Source organism: Setaria italica, chromosome VI, assembly GCF_000263155.2.
Source record: "Setaria italica strain Yugu1 chromosome VI, Setaria_italica_v2.0, whole genome shotgun sequence".
Classification (NCBI taxonomy): domain Eukaryota; kingdom Viridiplantae; phylum Streptophyta; class Magnoliopsida; order Poales; family Poaceae; genus Setaria; species Setaria italica.
In genome coordinates, this window is record NC_028455.1 from 25,072,780 (window position 1) to 25,087,657 (window position 14,878).

The 14,878-nt window shown below is 48.3% G+C and overlaps 1 protein-coding gene across 5 annotated transcripts; it reads right to left on the bottom strand.

The window, feature by feature from the left end:
• Positions 1–816: 816 nt before the first annotated feature.
• On the bottom strand, positions 817–14,532 carry LOC101785971. 5 transcript variants are annotated; one of them, XM_022827622.1, is made up of 5 exons: positions 14,459–14,532; positions 14,180–14,377; positions 14,046–14,104; positions 12,948–12,971; positions 882–2,347 (listed from the first exon to the last, which is right to left on the bottom strand). In XM_022827622.1, the coding sequence occupies exons 1-5, from the start codon at positions 14,514–14,516 to the stop codon at positions 1,940–1,942; spliced, it is 747 nt and encodes a 248-aa protein (XP_022683357.1). In that variant the 5' UTR covers positions 14,517–14,532; the 3' UTR covers positions 882–1,939. The 5 variants fall into 5 exon arrangements, 4 of the variants coding, with proteins under 4 accessions (XP_022683357.1, XP_022683356.1, XP_012702625.1 ...); XM_022827621.1 differs by having other exon boundaries at positions 14,180–14,532; XM_012847171.2 differs by lacking the exon at positions 882–2,347 and adding an exon at positions 5,491–6,033 and having other exon boundaries at positions 14,180–14,532.
• Between the last annotated feature and the right edge of the window lie 346 nt (positions 14,533–14,878).

The following is a 14,878-nucleotide window of genomic DNA, read 5'->3' on the forward strand; positions in this document are numbered from 1 at the left end:
CTGAACAACGCTACAGTAACAACACTAGGAATAGATCTAAATCGGCTATGCGTAAAATAATAGATTGAATAACGAAGCAGAAGAAAACCGAAAGCTCCAATTCCTAACTGGATAACTGGTGATAAAACTAGAATAACAGGTAAAACCTAGAATTCTAGTGAATATCGATAACTAGTGAATAAATCCAAACGAAACGACAGCGATGCGCCCGAAGTTAAAGCTTAGATATTACTCGATAAATGGAACTTACAGAAATCGGCCGGAGATCAAGTTGATGCAGCCCTGCCAACCCGTATGAACTCGTGAAAAGAGGAAAAGTATTGGCGAAGTCGCCTGCTTGAAAGTAAGTACGAGGAAATAGTAGTTTGTTGTATTGATTTGATGATGATTACAGATCTACGAGGGTGGCTATCTATAGCCTGTTACAAACGACTCCTTAACCGACTAGAACTCTATCTCTAATTTTAAACGAAAACGAATTTTTACAAGTACGATTCGTACTGGAGTTGATCATCATGCTCTCATGGGCTGACTCCCTTTTTAACTTCATAAGCCACTTTAAGCCCATACCGGCCCAATTGCTCCAGCCTCCTAATCGGCAGATTTCTACCAACTCCAATCGGCAAGAGACAGCCGATTACGGCCCACATGTCGGGGGCTCCGACTACTCCGACCCTGGGACTTAAGGTCAGGCGAGGCGGAGTTCCTTCCTCGGAGGGTCGGGCGCATCCGACCCCAGGACTCAGGGGTCGGGTGAGGCAGAGTTCCACCCTTAGAGGGCAATCGGCCGATCCTCGACTGTAGCACCAATCGGCCGATTTCCAACCGTGACCTCTATGTCTTGCCGCATCTCCTGATTTCTTCCTTTCCTGACGCTAATTTCATACATGTCAAAATCTGGCGTCAACAACTTTTAAAATTGCATACGAAATATTCCACATCCAAAACTTTCATCCTCCATATTAGAATCTTTTTACTCGAAAATTGAAAATCTTAAGTCATGCAGAAAATACTTTGCATCTAAGATACATAAATTTAATTACAAGGTTAAGAATTTTCTAAATTTGTACTAAGAATACAGGAACTTATACTTGTGTATCGAAAGCTTTACATCTGCAGCTTTCTAATGAGAAACCAGAAGGATTGAACTTGAAAATAAAGAAATTTGAAATCATGTATTCAACAAATTTAAAAAATAACAGCATGCCATAAAAGTGGAAATTCGTGATTATATAGCATAAAGTAGAAAAATGTTAATGGATCACGGATTGGGTGTTTCTAATTCCTAGGAAAAATGATAGTTGGTTCCTAGTTTCCTACCCTTGTAACCTTGCAATTCTACTCCTACAAAAATTTCATGGACCAGCAGGATAAAATGGAACAAAAGCTTCTGTAACCTACAAATGCTAGAGACATACAGATTTGCAATGATATTTTTTTCCCAGGGATAGAACCTCATTGGGCTCAAGTATTATTAGTATGATACACTCCTCACTAGTGCCTTGAGTCCTCATCTTAGTTGTTGCTACCCAAAACTGCACAGCAATGAATCTGATGGCATGGTCAAACGGAAACTAAAAGTAGCGATTGTCATATTCACATTGCAAAACTAACTACCAGCCCATGGGAGCATCCAAGAAAAGAACTATTTGCACAACGAAATTAAACCAACAGGAGGGAGAATTTGGTTGTATACTATTGGCTCCTAAAACAAACTACCAGCATGCATATCACCGATAAGACACCTCCGCGACGCATTCAAGACCCTACGTCAGCGGCGCGACGCTCAAGGCCCTGGTACGGTGAAGTACAGGAACCATCCCAGCACAATCTGGTGCGCCATGACTGGCAGCCAGTGAGGCGTCGAAGGATGCGGCAGTAGGCGCCGCCCGAGATGCCGCGACGCGATGGCGGAAGTGACCGAAGCCGCAGAAGCAATTCAAGGAGGCCCCCAACCAAGGCGCTGCTCGCCTTCAAACGCGAGACTGAGGGCCGCTGCTTCCGGTGCCTCGCCCCAGACCACCTCGCCTCGGCGTGCCGTGATCCCGTGCGCTACTTCCAGTGCCGGCGATTCGGGCACAGAGAGCGTGAGTGCAGGGCGGCGCGGGCACCACCTCAACAGAGACCCGCCAGACGCGGGCCGCCAACTCGCACCACGCCAGCCACCCGATGACAACCAGCCGCCGCGCCACCAGCACAGCCGCGCGCCAGAGCTCCAGCCAGCCGCCCGCCGACCAACGACGCCCAGACCTCGACACGCCACCAATCCCTGCAGAACCACGCCGCACGGCCCCCATCGATAGCCAGCCGCGACCATGCTCCAGTCTCGCTGCCCGCCATCCTCCATCTGAGCCAAGAAAAACCACATTCAAAATGGCAATAGGAGACCCTCACACGCAGCTAGAAGTAGAAACTGTGTTCGTCTCCAACTCCTTCCACCTTGAGCATGATGCGCGGGACTGGGAAGCCTGCGCGCTTGTCCTGTGGGCGCTGCACCTGCCGCCGGATGCCGGAGCTCGGGACATCGCCAACCTCCTTACCAGAGAGCTCCGCCTGCGGCCCGGTGACGTCACCGTCACGCTCCACCAGCCTGAACCATACCTAATCAGGTTTGAGCAAGCGGAGCACGCGGCGGAGGCACGCCGCCGGGGGCGCTTCACAGGCGCGGGCATTCACATCTGCCTATGCTAATGGCAGAGCCTCACACACGCCCTTGGCTTCTGCATCTTCTACAGGGTGCGCCTCTGCCTCGATGGCATCCCGTCACATGCCTGGACGCCGGAGATTATCGAGCGTGTCATCGGCCACAAGTGCGCCCTGCAGCACATCATCACCGACCTCCTCCAACCGGCGGACTCTAGGCATATCGAGCTCTGGGCTTGGACGGTGGACCCGAGCGAGATCCCGAAGAAGGTATGGCTCGCCTTCACCCACAACCCAACGGCAAAGTCTTCAGCTTTCGCAGTCTCGGCCGAGCCCCCGTAGCTGTCATGGCAGCAAAGGGCCCGATATGAAGTCTTCATCCACATGCCACTACTGGAGGACTACTCGGCGGCGGCACGCGATCTTCAGCAAGCCATCGATAACCTGCAGAGCGTCATCCCGACTCGACGGCGCTTTGAATGGCGCTACGGCCTCGTCGACAGTGCACCACCGGATGCAAGGTCGCGTTTTCCGGCGCACCTGCCTCGGCCACCGCGGGAACCGATCGGCGTGGATTCACACCCTGCTGATCATAGCAGGGGACGGCGTGCGACAATGGGCGCCCCTAGAGCAGAGCACGGAGCCCGAGCCGTGGGCGGCGATGGAGAAGGCAGAAGCAGGCGTGGTGTGAGCGCCCGTCAAGATCCGCACGACAAAGATGACCGCACCAGGCGTCGGCCGGCGCGACAGCACTGCGACGACCGACCATTCGTCTGGCCTTCCCGCCGCGGAGATGACGACGACGACGACAACGGCGACTACGACCACCCAGGGCAGGGGCGCAAGCTCGGCGATGACTACTGGGGCTGTGCGGGCGTGGCGCGCCGTGACCGCACAAGATCCCCCCCAAGACGCAACTACGCGCCTCCGCACGAACGGCGCCATGAAGCTGGCGATCCGAGGCTAAACAACTTAGCTTCGTCACAACTCCAGGCCCTGTTCGTGGCGCAAGCCACGACGCTGAAGAACTACGTGCAGCAGCAGGTAATCGAGGCACCTGATACGACTGACATTTCCACTTTGGATGCTAGGAAGCGGTTCTGGCACACCGGCGCCGATGAATACATCCGCAAAGCGTGCTGGCTCGCCGACCGCCTTGGCATCGAGGACGCGGTGCAAGGGGAAAAGGCCTGGTCCGATCCGGTGCCACTACCGCGAGTCTTCAACACTCTGCGGGCGGCGCTGCTCCCGGCTCCGTCGACGGCGTCACTGACGATTCAAGATGTCGACCGGGCGCTGGATATCTTGTGCATCGAGGCGGAAGAAGAAGACACAAGCGACATGGGCCAAGAACACGAGCAGGCAGCAGCCCAGAGAGCCAAGGCCCATGTTGCGGAGCCCGAACCACAACAGGCCGTCTCAGCAGGCGCAACGGTAGGGCTGCGGTCGAAGGTGCGCGGCCAGTTACCAGCTGGGCCGTGGCAGGCCCAACAAACCAAAGCAATTGCGGCACCTCCTGCAGGGGCCGCAACTGAGATGGCCCGCGAAACACCCCAAGCTGGACTCAACACGCCATCGCCTGGAACCAAGAGCGCCAAGCCCACCAGCGGGGCCCATTATTCACCGCAACCGCTAGATGAGGCCTACTACCTCCCGCTAGACACCCATCCTGTAAGGCCAGCGGACTGGATCTCCAATCCAGAACAACACACGCCCGTGCACCAGTCGCTTGATGCAAGGCCACAGATTTCCCCCACTATGCCTGCCCCACAAATACATGACCTTTTCGCAACCCCACCGCCGCCAGCGTTGCTACAGCCCCCACCGCAGCGCACGCGCCGGGGTCGCACCTTCGACATGAGTAAGGTGCGGCGGAGCGTGCGCCTGGCCAAGAAGCCAGTCATGCCAGCCGTTGAACGCGTGCAGCGAAACCTCTAGAGAAAATTAGGCGTCGGCGATGATGAGATGGCGCCAATTGAGCAGGTACTGCAGGATTTCCTTAACATGTTTTAGGGGGCGCTACCGGACTTCATCATATCTGCTATGACTACTCTCTTCGACCTCGACGACGACGCTGCCAACCAGATGAACGATGCACTTCTACAGATGGCAGGCGACGACGTTGGAGAGCTCCAACAGGTGGACCAAGCAGCTACATGATCATCCCATCATTGCATCAACACCGAGTGTCTTATTACTGCTACATGTATCGCTATCTTTATGTACTTCCTATTCCTGTACCTCACCCTGCTGGCTGCGACCTTCGGGGAGGACTCTACTTTAGCCCTACTGGCTGTGACCTTCGGGCAAAACTCGCGAACTACAAACTATGCCCCGACTGCTATCAACCTAAACCTTGGACAACAGCTACTACAGCGACAAAGCGTGCCAATGGATATGATCCAGCGGCAAAAAGCACCTCCGATTACCACATAACGCACCCACGTGATCAGTATTCTACGAGACGCAGCACCACTACCGCAACAAATGCTCCTAAACCGCAAATCGCCCGGTACGTCAGCAAGCGCACCAAAAATCACTTAGATGATCGACAACTTTGAAATAATGAGTTGGAACGTGAGAGGCCTAAACGCACCCGCTAAATGTCTCACAGTCCGTGAAACTATTGCGACGACAACATACCACATAGCATGTCTGCAGGAAACGAAGCTGCAAAATATTGACGTGGCCCTAGCAAACCTTCTAGGGGGACCTCACTTAAATCAATTTATATACAAACCGGCTTCAGGCACAAAGGGCGGAATCCTCCTCCTCTGGGACGACAGGGTATTCGACATGCAGAACTTCCAAACAGGGTGTTTCTCTATCTCAGCAACAGCAACAGTAAAACACAGTAACTTGCACTTCCGACTCACGATGGTATACGGCCCATCACGACACTCGGTGAAGTCTGCCTTCCTGCGCCACCTACGAGCCATGAGACTTGACGACGACGCCAAGTGGCTCGTACTGGGCGACTTCAACCTAATATACAGTGCAAGAGACAAGAATAACAACAACCTAAACCGGAGGCTAATGAGGAGCTTCAGAGCAATGCTAAATCATTGTGGCCTCAAAGAAATACACTTACAAAACAGGCGATTCACCTGGAGCAACGCAAGGCATCGATCGACCTTATCGCGAATCGACCGAGTCTTTTGCAATGAACCTTGGGACCTACAATTCGACGATCATGTCCTCCACGCTCTCACTTCCTCGCACTCGGATCACTGCCCTTTGCTACTGGCACAGCAATCTGGTCCTCGCAAGCCGACGCCTTTTAAATTCGAAAACTTCTGGCCGCGCTTACCAGGTTTCTATGAGGTAGTCGCCCAGGAATGGTCAAAGGCGACGGCCCACACTGAACCATTCCACAGACTGGGACACAAGCTGCACAAAACAGCCCAAGCACAGCGATTATGGAGCCGATTGCACGTCTCGGATGCACAGTTAAAAATACACATGGCCCAAGAAGTTATTGTAAAACCTGCCATTTAAGTCATTAAAGTGACTTTGAAAAGTTGGAAGCAAGTCAAGAAGAAAAGAAAAAGAAATTGGCCGAAAATCAAATTCAGGTCAAATTTGGCCGAAATTCGAATTTTGAATTTGAAATTCAGAAAAATTTGGCAAAAATATGGAATACAAGTGTAAGAGTGACTAGAACTTAAGGATCAAGAATTTGGAGCAGAACTGGTCCAAAACATCCCAAAAGAATCAAAGAAAGGAATTGGAAAACTGAAATTACTGTTCATCGTCCGAAAATAGGAATTCAGAAAACAGCCTCAGAGTCCATTTTGGAAATTAAATTCTGATGAATTTTTCAAGTAAGTGGATCAGGATAACTATACCATGTTGAAGTATGAACTTTGGACTCCTAGATTTGGGTGTTGTTGATCAAGAATAGCAGAGGGAGCTATTTCAAATAAAGGCCTAAAGTTAGTATCTCGTCACTGTAATTGCATTACTGAAAATAGCTAAGTCTGAAGACAGCAGTGAGTGGCCGACTTTGAATTGGATTTCAGAAGAATATAGATCAAAAGAGGTAGGTGTTTTTGGGCAAAATGGAAACCTTGAAGATGGTAGAACACAATTGGGTAGAAGTTAGACTACAGAAAGAGGATTTGGACCACCAAAATGAATCACTAAGTCGGGCAAATGAACACCTCGAGTGTCTGACGAACTGAATGTCGATTTCAGTAAAGTTCAGACAAACACGAGAAACAATTCAAAATTCGACTATGGTTTGATGATTATCTCGGGTCAGAGCTAAAATAAAAAGTGAAGGGTTCAAGTTTATCTACAACTTCGTTTAAGGCACTTAGGGACCGTTGGATTGAAAATTGACCGCAATTTAGCTCTGAAGTCACGGGCGCCAGAGGTAAGAAAGAGGAGCGGTGACAGAGCGAGCTCGACGTGTCGCCGCCGCCGCTCTCGGTCGCTCGCCAGCGCAACGGCTACGCCACCTCCTCACCACGCAAGCCTACGAGTAGGCCACGGTGTCGCCCATGCGCGCGGTAAACCGTTCGTATAATTACCGCTCCCGCGCCGCCGTTTCACCGCCGTCTTTTTACCTCCGCCAGCACCTCTGTCCAAGCCACCGCCGCCGGGTAAAATTCCACCGTCACACCGCAGCTCCCGTCGATTCCCTCCGTCCACACCTCCGCCCACACCCCACCAGCAACCCTAGCAACTTGTTGCCCAGCTTCTCCGTCGGCACACCTTAAACCGCCGCCGTTTCTGTCCGCCGTCGCCGCGCCTCCCGCTCACGGTGAGCACCACCTTGCGCTGGTTCCCTTCCTTCTTAAGTAGTCTTAGGAAGGTCCCTAGGATGCCAGGATGGTGTAGTAACAGTTGTTCGAGTAGTTTGTGCCGTCGTCGTGCGTAGCCGCGACCGGCCGAAGGTGCCGCCGCCCGCCGCCGTGGAGGGAATGGCTCCGGCCATCTCCCGAGGAACTGTTGCCGCGCGCGGGTGCGTGAAGGTATAGAGGTGTTGTCTTGGCCTAGTCCCGCCGCCGGTAGGGCGCCGGCCGGCGAGTCGCGCCGCCCGCTGTCGCGCACGCGCGTTTTGGCGGGAGGAGGAAGAAGCGCCTGGAGCTTGGGCCCGCGCGGCAGAGAGAAAGGAGAGGAGGAGCAGAAGGCCGAGGGCGCGGGCGTCTGTTGGGCTGGCGCTTCGGAGGCCCAAGAAGCCGGGCGCGGACGGTCGTGTAAAGAAAAGGGTCGGAGGCCCAGGAGGGAAGGCAGGACGCGCTCGCGAGGGTGAAGGAAAAAGAAAAAGGGCCGTTGGGCCGGTATCGGACCGGGAAGAGAATAGGAAAAAGAAAACGGCCCAAGGGGCCCGTCAGGGGGAGAAAAGGCCGGTGGGTAAAAAGGAATAGGAGAAGAGTGGGTCCGTGCCATGGGCCCAGCGCGCATGAGAGAGAGTAGAGTCGAGCTGCGTGGGAAAAGTTTTCCGGGGTGTTTTTCCGGAAAATTAGATTTCCTTTATAGAATAATTAGTTTAAAACCGAATTTCACCATTTAAATCACAGAAATTTCTACGAGTGTCCAAAATTGGTGAAACCAATTTTGTTAGGCTTGTTTTATTTTCCTTTATGCATTAAAATTTTTACACCCTAGAAAAATGATAAAAGTTTGGGTATTTATTTAATGCCTTTCTTTTAAGGTAATTAAATAAATACTTAATCTTTATAAAATGCATAAAATATGGAATAACATTTTCTTAATCACAAATTATTCTTAACCCATAGGAAATTAGGTTTTCAAGTTAGAAAATAATTATAACCTTTGCTAAAAATAAAAGAAAGGCCTTAAGTAAGGATTAGGTGAGAAAATAAAAATTGTGGGTTAATCTTTGGGGTTTTTGTGTGTTGGCTTGCAACTTTATCATGATAAATTGTATAGTCCTTGTTGGTTTGCAACTTTATCATGAAGGAAAGTTGTATAGTGTTTTATTCAAAATTTGACATTCCTAACTCCTGCATGTGTTGTGCTATAGATCCCGAAGCACCAGAAGGAGATTATTTGGAATTTTCAGAAGGATCTTCGGAGTTCGAAGAAGTCTTTGAATTAGTCCCCTGTGAAGCCAACCCGCCAGACAACACTAACTTTTTAAGCGAACAAGGCAAGCCCCGGTGCATTTATACCTATCTATTTTGGAGTCATTATTTCATGTGCCCAATTATCGGTTATTTGCTATATGTATGCACTAAGTCTAGGAGTTGCTTGAAACCTATTCTTGTGTATGATCATGCCTTGTGTTAAGGACATCTTTGCCACTTGTTCAACCATTTAGTAGATAACCCAAGTTTAGAATTGCTTAGTTGCTTACATACTTGGTTTACCAACCTTAAGGAAACCTTTTGAGTCATACATGTTGCTTATGAAAAGATAACTTGGAAATTGAGAAGCGGACAGAAGCTAGAGATGTAGTTCTGTCTGCTAGATTAATTTGGTTAAGGCCAAATTCGTTGTCTTAACCTTTGATCAAGTGATAAGCATCTGATCACTTACTGGGCATGGGACCAGTCAAGCCCAGTAGGTTAGTAAACTCTATGATTACTTCGTACCCGCGCTTGACGTGTTGGAGATTGGCAGGGGCGTAGCCTGAAACTCACATGGTGATCGGACCAGACGTGGGGTCCCATGTGGGGGTGCGTCCCTGGGTCCGGGTAGTCTTATTCCCAATCATTGATTTTGCTAATCGAAAGGTCGTTATGTACGACCTGGACAGTCGTATAAAGCTGGTGATCAGGGTACTCTCCTGCAGGATGTAAATTGATCCGGATCGCCGCAATTCTCGGTTATGAATGCACTTGATCACTGTTGAGCATCGTAGTGTAAATTCCTGAATTATATACCTTTCTGATAAATAAGTGATGCATGGCTTACATACCTTATTGTTGTATTTACTCTTTTCTAATCATCTAGAATGGTTAGGTAATAACTTAACCCAAATAAAAGATAAAACTAAGGCATCACTCGTAGTAAGCTTTTCGGCAAAAGTTGTGTTAGCCAAGTACACCAAAAAGCTAGCATACAGTTCCAAAGAAAGCTATTATATTGGTTAGTCGGGTAAGACTTGCTGAGTACCCCGTACTCAGGGTTATCCCTTGTGGCTATCTTTCAAAAGCTCCGCAGGAGTCTACAGAGGAGGAAGCCCCAAAGCCCTAGGGTATTGTTATGAGTCTGACAATACCCTTAAGAAGAAGTTTTTAAATGCTCATCTCCTCCTGAACTGTTTATGTTTTAAATCTTAGAACTCTGTCTAACACTGCACTGTTAAGTTTGCTTCAATCTATGTAATAATTCATACCTTTTATATATGTAAAAATGTAATATTTGTTGATGTTATCCCATCGCGGATACTATCCTGATGTATGGCTATGAACACAACGTGTATTTTTCGAGGAGTCCTAGGGACACTCGACAGACGACCGGATTTATATTGTTTTAAATGCGTTTCGAATAATTGCTTTGTCGGCAGCAATTAGGCGCATTTAAACTAGTTTAAGTTGGACGGTTCCGCCACAGCTATCCTGCGCCTCGACATAGCGGAGGAAACAAGAACACTCACTGAACCAGAAGACGACTTGCGTAGCAAGCTCAAAAAAAGGCTCCTAGGATGGGCGGCCATAGAAAAAGCAAGGAAGAAACAATGCTCCAGGATAACCTATCTGCGCGAGGGCGACGCTAACACAAGGTTTTTCCACCTCAAGGCGAATGCTAGAAAGAGAAAAAACTTCATCCAACGACTAAAGAAAGAAAGCGGCTGGGATGTAACTCACATGGACAGGCAGCAGATAATCCAAGATCACTTTGAAAGCGTGATGTCCACACCAACCACTCGCACCAAAGATCTAAATTGGGACAAGTTACAATTCCCAGAGGTGGATTTAACCGGAATCGACAGCCCTTTTCGGACAAGGAAATACTACACGCAATAACTGACTTGCCCAAAAACAAAGCGCCGGGACCGAACGGCTTCACTGGTCTGTTTTTCAAATCATGCTGGAACATAATCAAAAGTGATGTCATAGCGGTTGTAAACGCCTTCTACAACACCAGATGCAAGGACCTTAATCTAGTTAACTCAACCAACATCGCCCTAATACCCAAAAAGGAAGGAGCCGAAAGCATCAAGGATTTCAGTCCGATAAGCCTCATACACGCCATTGCAAAGATCATTAGCAAAATTCTTGCAATAAGACTCCAGCCTATATGGAGAAATTGATATCACGAAGCCAAAGCGCCTTCATAAAGGGGAGAAGCATACATGACAACTTCCTGTACGTTCGGAACATGGCGCGACGATTTCACAGACACAGAACGCCGACACTGCTAATGAAGCTGGACATCTCAAAGGCCTTTGACTCTGTCCGATGGGATTACCTGCTCGAACTAATGCAACACAGAGGCTTCCCCACGTGGTGGTGGGACTGGATAACTGCATTACTAGCCACATCCACCTCAAAAGTCCTGATAAATGGAATCCCGTCCGACCCAATCACACACGGGCGAGGACTACGACAAGGAGACCCGCTATCCCCCTTCCTCTTCATCCTTGTGATAGATCCGCTGTACCAACTAATACACAAGGCGACGGAAATGGGACTACTCAACAAGCTCGGAGGGCGTACACCACGCACTAGCATCTCCATGTATGCTGATGACGCGGTCATATTCATAAAACCGACACAAGCAGACGTCGCAAACGCAACAAAGCTATTGAATTTTTTCGAAGAGGCAACTGGGCTTAAAACAAACCTACAAAAGACAATTGTGGCTCCCATCAGCTGCGATAATGTAGACCTCGAAGAAATCCTCTCAGAGTGGCCGGTTGCTCGCACAGGCTTCCCATTAAGGTACCTCGGATTACCACTTGCGATAAGGCGCCTAAGGAAATTGGACTATCAGCCCCTAATGGACAAAGCAGCACAGAAGCTCTCCGGATAGCACAGTCGCAACCTCACCCAAGCAGGACAGGTCTGCCTCACCAAAGCGGTGCTTTCCGCGCATCCATTATACCTGCTAACCGCCATAAAAGCACCAACCGAAGTATTAGACGAACTAGACAAAATAAGGAAACGATTCCTCTGGGCCAGAGACAAAACGCTTACAGGCGGCAAATGCAAGGTTAATTGGATCAAATCCTGCTTACCAAAAGAAAATGGCAGGTTAGGAGTGCTAAACCTCCACAAATTCGCTAGAGCGTTGAGACTGCGATGGATTTGGCACGAGTGGGAGTCACCGCAAAAAACATGGATTGGAACGGGGATACCATGTGACGACTCCCATCATCGCCTGTTCGCGGCTTGCACAACGATCACAGTGGGTAATGGACGCAAAACAAGCTTCTAGCATTCAGCCTGGGGGCAAGGAGCTAGGCCAAAGGACATTGCGCCCAACATATATGCGCTATCCAGGGGAAAGAATAGAAAACTAGCAGAAGCCTTATATGACAATAGCTGAGTGGCGGACATAAACATTCACGAAGGACTGACAACGCGGCACCTCCAAGAATTTGTAACACTCTGGCGTCTAGCAACAATGGTGCAGCTGCAACCACAGCAGGAAGACACAATTCGATGCAAATTCACGTTCAACGGAAAATATTCAGCGGCATCGGCATACAAGGCGCAGTGCCTGGGATCCACTTATGCACCACACTACAAAGCAACATGGCACTGCTGGGCACCTCCGAAGTGCAAGTTCTTCGCATGGCTGATCCTCCAAAACCGCGTATGGACCGCCGATCGACTTGTGCGAAGAGGATGGCCTTACTCCCCTGCATGCCCCTTATGCCGTATACAACAGGAGACGGCACACCACTTAGTGGCTGAGTGCAGATACACTAAGCGAATATGGAGCCTAGTGGCCACTTGGACGTCGCAACCAAGCATACAACCCTCGGAATGGCCCCCAACCGATAATGCCCTGGAATGGTGGATAAACATGACTACAAGGACCGAAGCCCCTCGGAAGGGAACATGCTCTATGGCGTTGCTGATAATATGGGAAATCTGGAAGGAGCGGAATAGGCGAATTTTCAACCATCAAGAGATGGCAGCACCCACACTGCTGGCCAAAATCAAGGAGGAAGCAGGTACATGGATTTTAGCAGGGGCAAAAACTTTAGCGAGTTTTTCATCTAGAGAGTAATCGCGTAAGACTAACATCTTTGAAACACTTCTGTAATAACCTACTCTATCAATGAAATAGGCACTGTCTCGTGCCCATTCGTTCAAAAAAAAAAGACAACAATAGATGTAGAGCATGTATGTCAAGGCAAGAAAGACATGACATACCCTCGCCTTCTTGAGCTCAAGATCCTGCAATATGATTACGTGAATATAAAAACTTATGAATTAAATAAATTCTACTCATGGCAGTAACTTTTAAGTCACATATTAAAACATTTTATTCCTAATAAATATAAATAATTAATTAAATTTTATATCTCGTATCCAAAAATTTCCTATGCTTCAAAAGCTTTAAAAGGCACATTATAAATCTCTAACTCTACTAACTAAAACCTTTGGTTGCAGATGCGCAGGAACTTTAGAAGTGCATGTCTATAGAAAACTTTGGGCAAAAAATTTTAAAGATACTAAACCTAGAAAATGATGAATATATCAAAATAGTTAGATAAAAAAAGTTTGAATCCCTCAATTCACATCATTAAACTGGTATGCCAAAAAATCTTTCATGTCATGTTGGATAAAAAAAGAAACTTTAGACATATATACTAAAAACTTTGGACCCAGATATAAATAACTTTGAAATTCATGTATAAAAAATTTCAAAAACATGGCAGCATATATATATTGCTAAAGTAGAAAAAGGATCTGTGTATAAAAAGTGAAATTCATGGTTACTATCATGGATTGGGTGACCACGTCCACTAGTATATGCTCCTGGAGCGTGATCGCGATTTCTAATTGGTTGACATTTGCATCAGCAGGAACTTTCAAAATATAGCTTATACACACTATTCGTCTCCTCCTCAAAAATAATTGAACAATGTTACCGACACTTCAGACTGCTAGATCATGAATAGCCTTAGCCTCTTTTGTGCAGTAGTTCCACACATACAAGACAAATTTAAAAACCCAACAAAGCATTGGCAATGTTGTCCTATAGTACCTACCGCAAAATATATTCATATTAACAGATAGCATCTCAAGATTATTTCCAATCAATCCACTGCCTCGTTCTTACCACAACCTGTGAGGTATCATTCATATACTACCATTCTAATTACCATGGACTTGTCTATCTGCTAGCCTATTGGAAATTGTTGTCATCTATGTTTTATTGCTGAACAGACTAGCAACTCAGTCAAAAGTGACGAAAAATTGCAGAATCTGTGTAACATGGAGAGAGACGGGATAGATGGGATGCACCTGAAATTGCTGTTCTCCCCCCTTATAAATTATATCACACGGGATTGAACAAAAAGCACCTGCAAAACCATATCAAATCAAACAGAAAAACAAAAATCCACACCAAAACACATGCAGGATGATATCCCCTTTACCTTGATTTGCCTCCATGCTCTGCGAATCGAGGGGTTGGAAAAACCCTAGCATAGTAAATAGCAAGTTGGGGAAGCGCTCGATCCCCTCCAGCCTCTTGCACGACGCAGGCGGACGGCGAACCCGGCGAGTACTCCCATTCACCTTGCCATTGGAGCCCTCGCTTGCCATGCTGCCCTCAAGTTCCACAAGCGCTAGATCTGAGAGAAAGGAGGGAGTGAGGAAGGGAGGGGGAGGAGGGGGCGAGGGGCGAGAGAGGAAGGGATGGAGCGAGGCGGCACCGGCGGCGCCTTCGCCGCTTGGCGCCGGTCTCCAAGCGGCGCACAGTGCCTCGCTCATCGGGCTATAAAGAAAAATAGATCGGGGAATGGGGAAAACAAAAAAGAAACAAAGAAAGAAATAGACCGTTGACGAACAAGAGGACAGAAACGTTCCACGTGGTTCCGACTGGACATAAGGCCCACAGTTCGCTGCGACTGTTACCGTCGAATGCGCGTTATTTTTGACGGAGGGAGTACCGACCAATCAAGAAGATGATAACAAGCGTCGTATGGCTTAGGGAGTGTTCGGATAGGACATGTCACATCAAATGTTTAGATCCTAATTAGAAGTACTAATTACAAAACTAATTGCACAGATGGAGTCTAATTCGCAAAACAAATCTATTAAATCTAATTAGTCCATGATTTGACAATGTGGTG

Bases quoted from the DNA above. Each gene is read 5' to 3' on its own strand.
- LOC101785971 (XM_022827621.1), bottom strand. From the start codon at position 14,516: ATGAGCGAGGCACTGTGCGCCGCTTGGAGACCGGCGCCAAGCGGCGAA. The intron at 14,105-14,179 runs GTAAAGGGGATA...ATGGTTTTGCAG, and splicing joins GAGCATGGAGGCAAATCAAG to GTGCTTTTTGTTCAATCCCG. The intron at 2,348-12,947 runs GTATGTCATGTC...TTCTTGGCTCAG, and splicing joins TTGAGCTCAAGAAGGCGAGG to ATGGAGGATGGCGGGCAGCG.